At 36.7% G+C, this 16,658-nt stretch overlaps 1 protein-coding gene across 2 annotated transcripts in view; it reads left to right on the forward strand.

The window, feature by feature from the left end:
* Window positions 1–16,658, forward strand: part of Ccdc73 (coiled-coil domain containing 73) — a 111,667-nt gene that overhangs the window by 92,802 nt on the left and 2,207 nt on the right. For both annotated transcript variants that reach the window (XM_076929369.1, XM_076929368.1), the window contains 5 exons: window positions 738–848; window positions 3,052–3,186; window positions 9,245–9,476; window positions 10,446–11,912; window positions 14,010–14,143. In XM_076929369.1, the coding sequence (XP_076785484.1) occupies window positions 738–848; window positions 3,052–3,186; window positions 9,245–9,476; window positions 10,446–11,912; window positions 14,010–14,143 (2,079 nt within the window). The remainder of the gene's footprint in view (window positions 1–737; window positions 849–3,051; window positions 3,187–9,244; window positions 9,477–10,445; window positions 11,913–14,009; window positions 14,144–16,658) is intronic.

Consider the following 16,658-nt stretch of genomic DNA (forward strand, 5'->3'; position numbering starts at 1 on the left):
GAACCTGGCTTTACAAATAAATTAGATGATAAACAAATGAATTAAATTAAAATTCTGGATGTAGTAGATATATAGATACCCTTTTTCAATTAGAAATACAAGTAGATAGAAAAGAAACCCAATAAAATTAGTGATGGTGATTCTTAGTTCCAAAATCCTAGTCTTAGAAATTACTTGGCAATATTTTTTATGTTTTATTCTTAAAAAAGAAAAGTTTTTTTTTGAAACAATGGGATAGAGTGGTTTTATAACATTAATTCAATGAAGTAACTAAATGATGTGTTAAATAAGTTAGGCTGAAAAGTATTAGTTTGGAATTAGAATTGTTTTTTAAGGTTTTCTAGCCAGTTAACTTCTAAAATAAACAGATAAAATGCCCTATGGTAGTTAAAATCTTTAGAAGGTTAGGCTGGATTATGCTACAGTTCATGCTTCTCAATGCTGTACTTTATATTACTTTTTCAGTACATTAAAACTTATGCAGTGAAACTGAATAATGGCAATGTTTTTATACCCTTTTATAGCCGTTTCTTCATCATAGCCTCCCCCTATTTCTTGTTAGCTAAACTCTAAGCACCTTTCTGTTAATTTATGAAAATTATTGTTGAGGTAGCACATTATCACTGATCTGTATGGCACTTTCAGCATGTTCCACGTAAAGGTCTGAGCAACATAAAACACATCAAAATTCATTAATGTGGTATTGATTATTTTTTGGATAATTAATTTTATTGCAGACCCTTGAAAGAGATAATGAGCTGCAAAGGGAGAAGGTAAAAGAAAATGAAGAAAAGTTCCTTAGTCTTGAGAAGGAGCACGAGAGAGCACTGGGGACTTGGAAGAAACATGTAGGTTTATTAAATTATAGAATATTTAAGTATTCTAAATATTTACAGTTAAAATAACTATTGAATGCTAAGAAAATACTACAAAATTGAGAAATCAGACACATTTTCTTCTTGCAATCATATTTCCCCCAAAATGAGTGTATTTTTAAAAACAAAATTTAATAAAATTCCTTCTGATGTTTTCATGCATGGAAGACTATATGTGTATGTGTTTATATATACATGTAAAGCACATGTGATGATATGGAATAGCTATTAATATGTGGCAAAGAAATTAATTCTATTTTAATAAAATGATTCCATGTGTCTTAGTGAATTAAAATCCTATGTAAGCCCTGGTAAGCCTGCCAAGCCTCAGGACTTTTGTTAAGTTGTGTCAGAGCCATGTTAGAACATGTGTGTGGAGGAGGTGATTTCTATTGTACTAATTATGACATTATATACTGTAAACAGCTACTTCCTTTAAGTCACACTTACTTCTTTTACACTAAATGCTAATTTTGATAAAAATGTGTAAAACAATTGTAGAAAATAATGTAAATTCAAGTTGCAAAGCAAAATTTCACTTCAAAGAGTGATGGATCACAAAATTGTCTTTTCTTAGTATCAATTTTCATTGCCTTTTCAGTTCCTTAAAAAGGAATTAAAACAGTTGGGTCTCAGGCTATGACATGTAGAAAGCATAGCTTTAATCACTCTTTAATAAAAGCATTAACACACTAGAAAGTCTCTATGGGTTTATGAAACTATATTTTAGAAATATGTTCTAATTTAGACTAATGTACTAATTATATTAGTTCCTTTATTGTACCAATATATATTTAAATATAAGTTTTAAAACATTTTAAAACAGATTTATTTCATTTCTGATATAGAAAACTCATTTATTTGTAGTTATTAAGTTTTTCTAATTGATATTTTTAAGAGATCAACTTGGTTATTGATGGTTTTGATATGTATTACTCAAATCTAAACAAAAATATTTCATATTTATACCACAGTACTAAAAATTGGTTAATAATATCCACCAGGAAAATATATCATCAAGCAACAAGTACGGTAACCTCAGTTGCTCTGCCCTGCATCCCACTACCTCGTGGAAGTGGTGCTCTGAGGCTTAAAGCTGGAAAGTGGAAAGCAGCTGCAAACTAACTATAACAAGCATGGGGCAAAAACCATTGGTTAAGCGAAACACACTGATGTTCATTTTCTCTCCTGAGAATACAACAATGGCCAGCTTCCAAGGGCAAAAAAGATTAAGAATAGAGAAAATGGGGCTGGACAGATGACACAGCGCTTCAGAGTCCTCTTGCAGGGGACAGGATGGAGTTCCCAGCACACACATTGGGAAGCTAACAACCACCTGTGACTCCAGGGTTTCTGATGCCCAGTTCTTGCCTCCATGAGCACATATACATGTGCACAAATGCACACAGAGACACACATAAACCTAAATAACACATTTTTCCTTAGAAGAGAAGAAAAGCAGTTTTATTGGTGAGATTGTAATTTGTAAGTTTAAATAAAATAGCTTTATCATAGAAATGTAAGATTCTGCAATCATAAACTATAATAATTTTGTAGTACTAAACAGAATATAGTCGAGTAAGAAAAAGCCACTTTGGTTTTGTAAGGATTTTCTTAAATGGAGATCAGATCTATATAGTCTGTCTATCTGTTTGTTATCACATGTGAGGTTTCTATGGAGAAAGATCCCCAAAGAAAGTGATTGTGGGCTGCACAGGCAGTGGACGCCCAGTTCCCAGATGTAGCTGTAAGCTGCCAGTGTCTGTCATAGCACTGAGGGTGCCACACCACCCACTGGCTCAGCCAGATTGCACATGCAGTGTGCAGTGATGGAGATTTAAGTGGCACAGATGTAGCTTTCCTAGGGTTTTCTGACTAGAAAAAAATCTTATTTGTAAGGAGCTATTTGTCAGTACAGGCCCTAGATTTATTTTGCATTTCACTCATGACCACTCTTTTCTATCTGCACTGAGTTGGACAAGTTACCTAATCTTTCTAAGCCTCACATTTTCAAAAAGTATAATTATACAATCATATTTGTTAAAGACTTGTCACTATTTACAATGTTACTTCTTAATAATAGTAGTTAATTTTGTTACTACTTTTACTTTTTTGTAAAACAATGTTTTCAGGTAAAATTTATATACTTGCTCATTTTGGTTTAATTTTATTCTAGGTTGAAGAACTTAATGGAGAAATGAATGGGATTAAAAATGAGTTGTCATCACTTAAGGAAACTCATTTTAAGTTGCAAGAACATTACAACGAATTGTGTGAACAGAAAAAAAATGAGGAATGTAAGAAGTTTCAGGTAAAATTAAAGTATGTTTTGGGGTATTAACTGTTAAATTAGGACCATTGCTGGTGATTTTCTTTCCATTTTATAAGTTGCTCAGCTTTTAACAAGTTAATACAGCCATATGGTCTGCTCTACATTTTTATTTGGTGTTTCTGTGGAGATTAACATAAGGCTCAAGAGTCTCTTAAATACGGATTTTTAATTGTCCCAGGACTACATTTGTTGAAAACCCTTTCTTGCCCATTATGGTGATGCATACCTTTAATCCCAGCACTCAGGAGGCAATCTGCTATTGTAGATTTCTTACATTTCCACTTTACTTTTAGGATTTATCAATTTCTGAAGAGAGTTCCACTGTTTTCATTGAGATTGTGTTAGTTTTTGCCAATTTGACACTAGTGTCACTGGGAACAGGAAACCTCAATTGCAGACCTGCCTCAGTTGAAGCCTGTGGTCATGTCTTGATTAATGACTGAAGAAGTGGGCCGTGCCCACCTGGGCAGGTTGTCTTGGGTTGGATAAGAAAGGCAGCTGTGGAAGCAAGCCAGTGAGCATTCTTTAGAGTTCTCTGCTTCAGTTCCTGCCTCCAGGTTCCTTCCTTGAGTTTCTGCCTTAGTTTCCCTCAAGATAGGCTCTGACCTGGGATTGGCATGACATAAGCTTTTCCTCCCCTAAGTTAGTTTTGGTCAGTGCTTTGTCACAGCCACAGAAATGCAAATGAGGACACTGAGTGTTTCTTCCCAAGACTGCTGTCATGGGGTATGCCCCTGATTTGTTTCTTAGGGAGTTCACTGGTACAAACAAGCTGTTGCCTTTGCTTTGTTGATTTTGCTCTATTTTGCTGGATTTGCTTTTAAGATCTGAAGGTATTCAGGAGAATCTGTTTTTCCTCCTCGGTATAGGATCACATCATCTACAAGCATGGATAATTTAACTTCTTCCTTTTCCTATTTGTGCCCCTCTCCCTGTCTTATTGTATTACTAGAAGACATGTTTTCAGTTTTAATCAGGATCATGATAGCTCTACAGCCTTTCTATGGTGTTCAGGTATAATCCTTTTGTGCTTAGTTTTTTTCAGGGCTTTTATGAAGGATGTTGAATTTCCCCCAAAGCCTTTTCTGTATTTATTTAGACGATCGTATGATATTTTTTTAACCCTTGACTGTTTGCTGAGCCATTCATTGGTGTGTATGAGAAGCATTCTTGTGTCTCCAGGATACATCTCAGTTGACCGTGGTGTAAAATCTCTGTAGTGTGTTGTTGAGTTCCATGTCAGTTGTGCCTGACTGCCTTCTTATTTACACAGCTACTGCAGTGTGTGTTTCCCACTGTTCTTTACACCTTGAGATGCAGCATTACATTCTAATAACCAGTCTTCTTTGAGTGGCTGATAAAATTCAGCAATGAGTCTGTCTAGTATTGGACATTTTGTTGTTGTTCAATGCTGGAGAGGCTTTTTAAAAAAAAAAAAAAGATTTATTTATTTATTTTATTTATATGAGTACACTACAGCTGCCTTCAGACACACCAGAAGAAGGCATCGGATCCCATAACAGATGGTTGTGAGCCACCATGTGGTTGGTGGGAATTGAACTCAGGACCTCTGGCAGAGCCGTCAGTGTTTTTAACTGATGAACCATCTCTCCAGCCTGCTGGAGGTTTTTTAATTCTTATTTAAATTTCACTGTGTGCTTTGATTTGCTTAGGTTTTCTTGTATCTTCTTGGTTCAGTTTTAATAAGTCATATTTGTTTAGAAATGTTCATTTATTCTATTTTTTATTTTTATTGGCTATTTTACTTATTTACATTTCAGATGTCATCCCCTTTCCCCATTTCCCCTCCCTAGAAACCTCCTATCCCATCTACCCTTCTCTTTTTTGCTTTTATACCATTTTAATTACATGCATGTATTAAGGTCAGTTCTAGGTTGAGGAACTAGCAATACAATAGATACAAATAGTCAAGGAACAAGCAAGACAATAAACACAGATAGTCAAAGAAAAAGCAAGGCAATAAACCCAATTACGTGAAAACTCTCGTGATCACTGTTTCTAAGGGCTTATCAGGATGACCAATGTATCTGAGCCTACTTCCCTGTCCTAGCCCAAAGTCATTTTCATGTCTGAAGCCTACTTCCTTGTTCTAGCCTAAGATTTAGATTCCTGCCTGAAGCCTACTTCAATGTCATATTCTGCCAAGCAGCCCATTGCCTTGTCCTTGAATTCTGTATTTTTAAAATATATTAGGTTATAAACTTTCAAGATAGCCCCTAATGATGATCTGGACTTCAGGGATATCTGTTATGTCCATTTTCATTCTTGATTGTGGTTGATTGTGGGAATTCAAATCTTTTCTTTTTTCTTGATCAGTTTGGTCACAGTATTTTTCATTTTTCTGACCTTTTTCAGAGAACTAGACTTCTTTGGTTTTCTGTGTGTTCTTCCCCCCCCTCCACTTGCTTTTTTTTTTTTTTTTTTTTTTTTTTTTTTTTCCGAGACAGGGTTTCTCTGTGTAGTCCTGGCTGTCCTGGAACTCACTCTGTAGACCAGGCTGGCCTCGAACTCAGAAATCCGCCTGCCTCTGCCTCCCAAGTGCTGGGATTAAAGGCGTGCGCCACCACCGCCCGGCCTCCACTTGCTTTTTTGATGTTGCTTTCTTATTTTCTCATACCAGCTACTCTGGATCTAGTTCCTCTTTCTAGCTGCTGATTATTGCAACTTAAAATTTTAATTGTTTACTTATCTTGTTTTCTAATCAAAGGCATTTAAAGTTATAAAGCTAAAGCTATGAAGTCTCTCTTGGCACTTTTAGCAACATAACGTTCACTCTTACTCAGTACTGTGGATTGGATCTCAGACTTTGCACGTGCTCAGAAAACATTTGAGCATTGAGCTACATCCTCAGCTCTTGTAATTTTATTTAAAATCCTCTTCCTCCTCTTCTTCCTCTTCTTCCTCCTCTTCCTCCTCCTCCTCCTCCAGAATTTCCCTGTGTAACCAAGACTGACTTTGAACTTGTGATCCTTTTGCTTCCATTTCCTGAATGCTGGGATTACAGTGTGTGCTATCATGCCTAGCAGTTCAAAGTATCTAAAGATTTTTATTGTGGGGCTGGAGAAATGGCTCAGAGGTTAAGAGCACTGATGGCTCTGCCAGAGGTCCTGAGTTCAATTCCCAGCAATCACATGGTGGCTCACAACCATCTATAATGAGATCTGATGCCCTCTGCTGGTGTGTCTGAAGACAACGACAGTGTACTCAAAATAACTAAATAAAAAAGATTTTTATTGTGGAATATATTTTTGACCCATGGGTATTAGTGTGACCTTTTGGAAATATATTGTTTAATCTCAAAATATTTGAGAATTTTCTAATTAAATTTGGTTGTGGAAAGATAACATTTTATGAAAGAACTTTCATACCTTTAAATATATTAAGTCTTGTTTTGTGATGAAGCATATTTTTATCTTGGTGAATACTTCATATACCTTTAAAAATAAGATACATTCTGCTGCTGCTTTGTTGAGTAGTAGCTAAGTGTGCACAGGGTAAGGCTGGCCGCCATTGCTGCTCAAGCCTCTCCCCAAGTTGTCTGTGCTCTCGTCCCACCTTGCGTTTCAACTGAATTTCTTTCTCTTTTCAGTTCTGTTAGGTATTGCCTCATGTACTTTGAACTCAGTAGGCATTTGACTATGATTGTTATGACACACTTAAGATTGTTACAATTTCTTGATTAATTGGCCTTTCTACATTATAAAGTTCCCATCTTTATTCTGATAATATTGTTGTCCTAGGTCTAGTCTATTTGATAATGAATACAGTAACTTCATTTTTATTATTAATGTTTAAAATTTTTTTATTTAAAAATGTTTTTATACAATATATTTTGATCATGATTTTTTCCCTCCAGTTCCTCCCCATCTCCCTATGTACCCAACTGTATGTTTTTTCTCTATCTCAAAAAGAAAAAAAAGAAAAGAAAAACAAACTAAAAAAGGAAAATAAAACAAAAGATATAAAACAAAAATGATTAGTGTTTACATTATAATGTTATTTCATAACTTTAATGGAAATATTTATTTTCTGTCTTTTACCCTCCCTTTTTGTAGTTCCTTTTGTTTTTTAGACAGGGTCCTATGTAGCTCAAGCTGCCTTGAACTCAGGGCTGCCAAGGATGAATTTATGATCTTCCAGCCCCTGTCTCCCTGAGGATTGACATTCCCAGTATGCACCTCCATGTTAGGCTCCCTGTTTCCTTTTGTTATGATAAGTAACAGTAGGAGAATTCTTTTTTACTTATTTATTCCACAAGGACTATTACTTATATTTTATTACTATGGTAATATATATAGCATAAAGTTTGCTACTTTAATATTTAATATGCAGAGATTAATAATATTAAATACATTCACAAGGAATATTGTTCTGTACCAATAAAATCAACTGTACAAGAACAGGCATTGGCCTGGATTTGGCCCTCATGTCATGGCTTCGTGATCTCCCTGCTCTGCAGTTTGTCATAATACATTTTCAAATAACAATATAGAAGAGCTTTTGATGGGAATAAGCCTCTACAGTCATATTGTCATTTTTCTCCCTTATGTTCTTTGTGTTATTGTTATTACACACTTTGCTTCTACCCAATTTATAGAGCCAGACAAAAATTCAACAAAAAAGAAAATTATAGGCTAATCTTTGAGGAACATGCATAGATGTTAAAATTCTCAATAAAATATTTGCAAACCCAATTCAAGAACATATATAAAAGATTACATATCATGATCAAATTGGCTTCACCTGAGGGATTCAGGGATGGCTCAACATATATAAATCCGTAAACATGATCCAGCGCATAAACAGACTAAAGGACAGAAACCACATGATCATTTCATCAAATGGAGAAAGCCTGTGACAAAAATCTAACAACCACTCATGATAAAAGTTCTAAATCTTCTTTTTATGTTGAGCCAAGTTTGCTGAAAGAACAAAGATATTCTTTTCTTTCTTACTCCTATTCATTCTTCAGCAGAAGGCGATCTGGTTTTGTCACTGCAGCCCATCTAGTGACTAGGACATCCACTGAATACTACACCCAGCAGACTCTGTATCCAACCAATACTTTTCAGTCTCTTTAAGTGCTTATAATTTTTTGTCCCCTTCAATTACACACCTCTTTTTCTCTCTACTGTATTTTACTGCTTTATTCTCTCCCCTTTACCTCCTAGGCTGTCCATTAAACTGGTAAAAATAGCTCCTGTACTTAGAAACTGAGGAGAGTGTGCTGTGAAGGTTTTGTGTATATAACTTCATCTTTATAGTATTGTCATGCCATATATGACAAAGCAGGCACACTTGAGTGTGAGTTGGGTTTAGTTAACTGGCTTAGAACAAGAAGGGAAGGATGTCACTTCTGATTATAAAGTCTGCATTCAACTCCCTCCCAAGCCTTTTTGTCTGTTCCTGCTCCCTCCCTGCTCTCCTCATCCTCTTCTGTGCTCCTCCTCATAGTTCACAGCAGGGCCATAGTTCTGTATGGGTTTATAATCCTGTACATTTCCTACGCTTTACTGAAGTTGTCTTATTTCTTTTCTAATATGCATACTAAACTAAGTCTTTTAAGGGCAGGGAATGTGTTTTGTTCATTATTATATCCCAAAGTCTAGTGCAGTGTATCATAGGTCATATTTTGTGTGAGAAAAAAAGGAAACATTTTGAGACTGGTTCCACCTTGTAGCTGACCTAGAGCACACTAAAGTTCAGGCTGTCTCCAACCTCCTGATGATCCTCTTACTTCAGCCCCGAGTGCTGGAAGTATAGGTGTGTAGTACTACTCCTGGTTTGTTTGCTGTCTGGTAGTGTATAACATGCTACATAACCAGCCTGTGTGCTGTGATAATGTGGTAGACATGGTTGGCAGGCAGCATGTAGAGCTCTCCAGTTGGTTTAAACATGAGGCTGTACACAGGCAGCTCATGAAACTACTGAACACCTCAACTACAATCTACTGTGTCTGAGCAAGTTTGTTCAAATGTCTAACACATTTAAAGTCTTTTTTTCTATTTTATACTAGGATGTTCCAGAACAAAATAATGAAAATAGTGATGAACTATCTAGTAAAAAATCAGAAAATACCATCACACAAAAGTACAAATATGGTCAAGAAATATGGGGAAAAAATACAAAGAACTTTTGTTTGGAAACTGAATATAGTGAAAAAGAGGAAAAGAAAGACCTACCTGTAGGAAAAACTGCAGAAGCTAACCTTCCCATCACATCAATAAAGCACATGCTGGGCCCAGAAGGTAACCTTCCCATCACATCAATAAAGCACATGGCAGCCCTCCTGTGCCATTTAGGGGACTGACAGTTACAGCTTTGCTTTAAGGACTTTCTAATACTGCTGGGAAACACCCGTTTAACTGTATGTAAACAAGTACTTTGCAAATGAGTCTTTAACAGTGTCTTTGCAGAGAGCATCCTCTGGGTCACCAGTATATCTCTGGTGAGCAGGCCACAACATTTCTTTTGGCTTAGATGCCTAGAGTGAGCACTGAGACTATTTACCAATTCCTCCACTATGAAGAATTGCTTAAATTGTCACTGACTGAAGTGTTCAACTGGGGGTGAAATAGGCACTTGGTGGATATGTTAGAGAAAGAATGATTGAACCAATATAGTCCTTCAAGACCTAAAATGTTCTAGTTATTTTAACTATACTTATGACTTGATATCTATAGTTAAAGCAAAGATAAATAAAATTGTCTTGAATAAGTAGATACTCTGTGAATTGGCCCAAAATTATTCCAGCATTTAAAAATGCTTACAGGGTAACAACAACAACAACAAAATGATTGTCAAACATGAACAAGCTAATTATTACTTCTGAATATTGTTAGGCCTGGGTTGTAAGGGAGGTAGTATGGACATTAATTTTTATCAGTTATATCTTTCTAAAGGAATTGTACTGTGTGCCCCAAGGAAACAAGTATAGGAAGAATAAAGAGCATTGTGTAAACACCTCGTGCTGCCTGTCCCGCTGGGTAATATCCATGCTGCTCACCCTGTTAAACCCACGTGATTTTGATATTGTGAAACAAAAAAATACACTTGCTTTAGTATAGGAACTCAATATTTGAATAAAAATGATGTCATGTTTGTATGATGAGTGTCCAGTAGACTAATTAAGGCTAAATATATTTTCACAAAACATAGGTGACACATGAACAGCTTTACTGAGATTCTAACATTTTATTATGTCTTCTTTGTGACAGATTTGCAGCCTTTTGAAATAAGTGCCAAAAGTGAAATTACTACTATGGTATCTCAGGACGGAAACCAAAGTAGAATGTCCCCACACAAAATCCTCTGCCTAGATAAAGATGAAACTGATCAAGAGCAAACCTCAAATGTTCCTGACAGTAGAAAATCAACTACTGTAGAAGTAAAAGACAAGCTGTGCTTGGAAAAGGCCAGTGGATGTTCGGAATTTAAATCACTGAATAATTTCTTTTTAGTGGTAGATGAATCACTAGAAACAGAAACGATATGCCTAGAAGGAACTGAAGGACTAGGTCTTCTCCACAGTGGTGTAGATGTACCTCTGGACACTCGAAGTAGCAAAGCATCCTTTAATGGCCTGTCAAATGAGATGGTTCACAAGAGAAACTATAACCCAGATGGTTCTGAAAGCAATCCATTCAAACAGCAATTCAGATTGCTTCCAGCAGACCTGGAAAATGCTACAGAGAAGGAAATTACAAATTATGACCAAACCAAAGGAGGTTTAGATTCATTTCTAGATATAAAACTAAATCTTGATCCGTGTAAGAAACATGGTTTACAGGATTCAAGTAATGTTATGTTAGATGTTAAGTACCAAAAAATTAAACAAACATTAAGAGAGGAAAGTCACTGCAGCATAGAGCCCTGTTCTTGTTATCAGCCAGCCAGTAAGGCTCCCCAGAAGCCTGGAGCGACCATTGCCTGTGCTGCAGTAATCAGCCCACACAGTCCATCGGCTAGCTCTGGTAATAATTTGACAGTACTTAAGACATCAGAAAACAGTAATAATACTATACCAACGTCGGTGACACTTGCCTCAAGCCCTGCAGAAAGAACTACAAGAACAAATATAAATGACATACCAAACAGTCCGCTTAAGAACCATCTGGGAGCTTCAGAAAGCAGTGTGAGCACCTCACACTTTCATGTTAACCAAGGGGACATTCATGCTTCACAAGCCCAAGATTTTAAAACTGCAGTTCCCCTGACAACTTCCTCAGAAAAACAGCTTCCCAGTGAGAACCAGATAACTGAAGCTCCAAAAGGTGGTTTCTTTTCCTTGGTGGATGTTAAGGAAAGACATTGCATGTTGCTAAATAATAGAGAGAAAGCAGAGGCATTAAATGACATCCTGTCAGAAGGAACGTGCCATGAAGGTCAGCTGGAAGAATCACATTTGTCTCATGTAACTCCAACTGCAGACTCAGTAAACACAAGTGCAAGGTCGGCCTTTGATCTTCCTACTCCAGATAAAACCGAGAAAACTCCAGGCTACATGAAGTTTGTAGCCCCTAGTCCTTGGCCAAAAATAAATCAAACTAAAACTGTGGACACTGTAACTTCCAGCATCCTTTTATTGTTGAAGGAGAAACCAGTAGGTCTGTCAGAAAGCAGAGCTCCAGTGACGCTTTATAAAGATGTTGGTCTGGATGACACTAGAAAAAGCATAGAGCCAGGTAAGAAAACAAGGCCATGCTTGAATTCTTGGTTTTTGTTTTTTTCTTTCTACTACTTAACTATTCTTGACAAAAGTTAAAAGAATGTATGTGTGTTTGTGTGTATAAAATCTCCTAAGCATAGTATATAATGGTTTTATTTAGATGATTTAAAAAAAATTTTTCAAGACAGGGTTTCTCTGTGTAGCCCTGGCTGTCCTGGAACTCACTGTGTAGACCAGGCTGGCCTTTAATTCAGAGATCTGCCTGCCTCTGCCCCTCGAATACTGGGATTAAAATTGTGTGCCACCACTGTTTGGATTAGATAAATTATTTTTAACCAACTCTAAGGAGTAATGTCAGTGTACATCTCCAATTACATTTGGAAGTGTTGTATGGCAGCAGTTAACAGGTCTAGGTCTTCTGAGTTTAAATTAGGAATACCTACCTAATCAATCAATCTCAATCTGTCTCTCTGAGTAAATTGGTCTTCCCCTGTTTTTCCTTTTGTACCTGTTCATTTACCAGCACCATAAATTCAACCTGTTCTTCATTTTATTGGCAAAAAGTGGAAGAGGAATTTATTTTATATCATTGGGTTTTGTTGTTGTTGCTTGAATTAGCCTTTAATAATTATGTGCCTGTTATATTCATATTACTTTAGAGATTAGAGGGTCCGTTTTCTTTTTAAAGTTGTATGTGAATGAGAACTTAAAAAATAATTCCAGAAACAAAATCTAACTTGATGAAATATAGATTTGGTAGAGAGACATGGATAATTGGGTGCCAATATTGAGGTTCATATTCCCTGCTTTTGTTTATATTTGTACTACAGAGATTTAAAAATGTACAACATATTGGGCTGTGAAGGCAGCTGGTAAAAGCACTTGCCATGTAAAAATAAAGTATTTAATCTTCAACACTCAAACAAATGCCCTCAGGTGATCCTTGGCTAGCCAGATTAACTAAATTAGCCAGTCTGGGTTTCGAGTTAGCAACCCTACCTCTACAGACAAGGTGGAGAGTGAGGAAGACATCTGACATCAGCCTGACTGCCACACACTTGTGCATCTACAGACACTCAAACATGCATATACATGAAGATATGCCAAAAGCTCCATATGAGTAGGTATTATCTATGCAACTAAAAGTTAAACATATCAAAGAAAGTCTGTGATGAAAACGAAAAAGTATGTTTACTCTGCTAATAGTAATCTCAAAGATGTTGAGGTTAAAGCATTTTTTGGACAATCTTAATTGGTACTGAGCTGATCATCTTCCAGCTTTGGCCTTTCTAGTACTGAGGTCAGAGTGCTCAGGCTACAGATGCATGCCACCATACCTTGTTAACTAGATTTTAAGGGAACTTTGTGAATTTAGACACATTGAAGAAATGCAGGTTACAAGGAATGGTCCACAGATTTAATAGGCTTCTTTCGGAAAGAAAATTGAGAAAAAGTTTAAAAAGAACCCTAGGGGCTTAACGACAAAGTATATACTTTCTTTACTAGCACCACTGATGTAGGGAGAAATCAAAACCACCAAAATACTGTATAACTTCATCTTCCAAAGTACAGTTTTAATGCTAAGCATAGCTTTAGGGTCTGGTGTAACATTCACCATTTTCTGAGCACTTTTCAATGGCATAGCTTATGTCTAAAATTCTAAAACTGAATATATTCTTACTAAGCATGTCTTTTAACATTTTCAGCTGTTTTAAAGTAATTTTTGTTATTAAGCTCCAAACCCCTTCTGAACAACCCTTTGTGGTAATTTTCTTAGTTTGTAAATGCTAGTGGTTATTTTGTTCAGTCTTCTCCACTAATTTGAATTTGTAGATTAGTCATTAAACATTTGTGTGGGTAAGGTGATAGCCAGGAAATAACATTTTGTATGTATGTGTTTAAGAATGTATTTATACCATCTTACCCTTTTTAATGATTTAGAAAATGGCAACGATACAATCTTATTTCTGAAAAGAAATACCCAACAGAACAGTCTAGGAAACAGTCTAATCTGAAATGGAAACTGATTTTTGAACAAAAAAAAGTAAGATCAGAAAGTTCAGTCATTGTCTAGAAAATACAGTTCAGTTGTCATTTCCTGTTTGTCAATCAGATCCTACCAGCATTAGCAGAGTTGCTGACGCTGTGAGTAACTGGAACATCCATTTAGACCCCAAGGGAAAGCCCAGTGAAGAGAGGAATGCAGCTGCACAGACGGTTTATGAGTCTTCTTTCCCCACAGAACATGTAAGTCAATTAAAAATATTGCTGAGCAGACCTTAGTGAGCTAATTCTGCAGATATGTGTAGCACTGTGTGCATCTGGATACTATAAGCCCTAACTGATCTCCAGAATAATATCAAGAGGGCAAGATGGCACCATTTTTCACAATTAAGGCTGATAGAAAACAGCAGGAAAAAGTCAGAGTGTATAAATCACGTAGATACAAAGCAGCCTGTTTGCGGGGGACTGAGGCATCATCTTATGTACTTCTCTGTCACCTTAACTTAGAAATAGTGGATTGAACACCCAAAATATTTTATTAATAAGGCATCAAGCTGATTATTTGAATTTGTTGTATCTTTGAAAAGTGCATGAAAGGATAAAATCTTCCTAATATAATGTTAGGATGTAAGCATTAAACAGTGTTTGCAGAGATCATATGGCTTCTAAGAGCCCATTCATCAACTTACCATACCTGACATTATTTGGTTACATTTCTAAGTTTTATATCTTAGTGCATAGAACTTTACTCAGCAAAGATGAATCCAGACCAGTACTGGTCTATGTGTTCAAAGGTTAAGCAGTAGCCACTCATAAGACTACACTAGCAACATCCTGCAGACCTTTTGCTAACATCCCTAACACAAATTTTCAGCCACGTACCTCATTTCCCTTTTTAAATGGAAGAAACATCAAATAAAACAATGCAGTTCTTCTCACAGTAGTGAACTTGGTACAAGGAAGCCTGATTTCCCAAGCAGAAGGCAAGCTTTGGTCAGAACTGGACACGTTGATGAGGCTAAATCTTAACATGGTCTGCCTATCCTACCTCTAGCATCTTAAGGGTCCAACAGAAACACCGTTTCCCTTAAAAACCCATTTTTGTAGTTAAGTTGTGTCTGATACCTAATGTTCTACCTGCAGTTAATGTTTCTCAGGATCTACATTTATAGATTTTTAAAAAACATTTTCAAAGAAACATGTTTACCACACATTCTGTGCTTTATTTTACAGATGTGGAATTTCTTCCAAGGTCATTTAGATATAATCATTCATGGTGGACCTGCATCATATGTTCTGGCTCAGTCCAATGTTGTCTCAACTTTTCATAATACAAAAAGGCTCTAGATATACCAGAGTTTAGTAAACCTGTACACTAAGCATCAGTATCCCTCTAAGCTTTCATTATTAGTTACCACATAATGTAGGGGAAAACCCAAAGTGGATCTTCTAAGAGCAAACCATAACTTTTATAAGACTAAATCTCTTTTAAGGGTAAGGAAGATGGTATGAGAGCAAGGCTATGCTCATTTAGTCTGTCGATGACCTAAGGCAACCTGGCCTGCAGTTTTAGTACTTACCTGGTGCTTTACAACACAAATTCCACCAACCTGTTATACATGAAGTGTATGTTATAAAGACCAACAGCCAGAAAAGAGTAATTTTATTTTTCACCATTTTTGTTTCCCACATCAGTTCTGTTCATTTAGGTGTCAATCCAGGTTTTGTGGCTTCAGAGGGGGTTGCTCTTATTCTTGAGTTAGGTACAGTCTGCTGCAATCTTAACTATATACAGAAGGGAAGTTGGCCAGGGCCCAGAATAAAGCTATTAATTTACACATCTGATCCCACAAAAGGTCTTATGCCAAACTAGGGGAAATATGAGGTGGAAAGAGGAAATGAATTCTAAAAAGACAAAGGAATGAGCAAACTGTGCCAATATATCTGGAGCAGCTGGAACTAAAACCGCTGCAATGAGTTGCAGAGACCATGTTGGTCAAATAGGCCAAGTTTACTAAGTTAAACTTGATCTGTAGTCTGTATCACTCACTGTGGCCAGTTTCTGGTCTCACCCCTCCCACCATGTGGGAAGAGCCCAAAGCACATGCCAATGCTCTGCCTTAATTAATTAATCAAGAGTCAGGATTTTGGCAGATTGCTAATTTGTGCTTGGATAACAATGAAGCAAGAATTTTGGTATAAGAACACTAAGTCAGCCAGGGGTGGTATGGCACACACCTTTAATCCTAGCCCTCAGGAGGCAGAGGCAGGCAGATGTACAGAGTGAGTTTCAGGACAGCCAGGGCTACACAGAGAAACTCTGCAAGAGGGGACTTGTGGAAGGTGCATGGGGTACTATTATTATACAGCTGAACCATCTACTTAGCTCAATTAGAGCTAAATTCCACTTCCCCTACCCCCACCCGTGTGTGCGCACACCTGTGTGTGTGTGTATGTGTGGAGAGAGAGAGAGAGAGAGAGAGAGAGAGAGAGAGAGAATGAGAATGAATGAGAATTGAGGGTTAGTTTCCAGTTCAGTCCTGACTACACTGAGCAAACACAGCAGATATTATCAGATTATACACTTATGTACATCTAATTTCATGCCACACTTCTAATTTTACAGTCATCTTGTCTAAAGTCTTAAGAAGCTGAAGGGAAAACCAAGGTCCAGAAAAGTTGAGTAGGACTTGCTCAGACCCTTGGTTCTGAGAGGGGGCTAGGGAATGATTACAGAATTTTAGGCAATATAGCAATT

The sequence above is a fragment of the Arvicanthis niloticus genome, chromosome 2 (assembly GCF_011762505.2).
Source record: "Arvicanthis niloticus isolate mArvNil1 chromosome 2, mArvNil1.pat.X, whole genome shotgun sequence".
NCBI lineage: Eukaryota > Metazoa > Chordata > Mammalia > Rodentia > Muridae > Arvicanthis > Arvicanthis niloticus.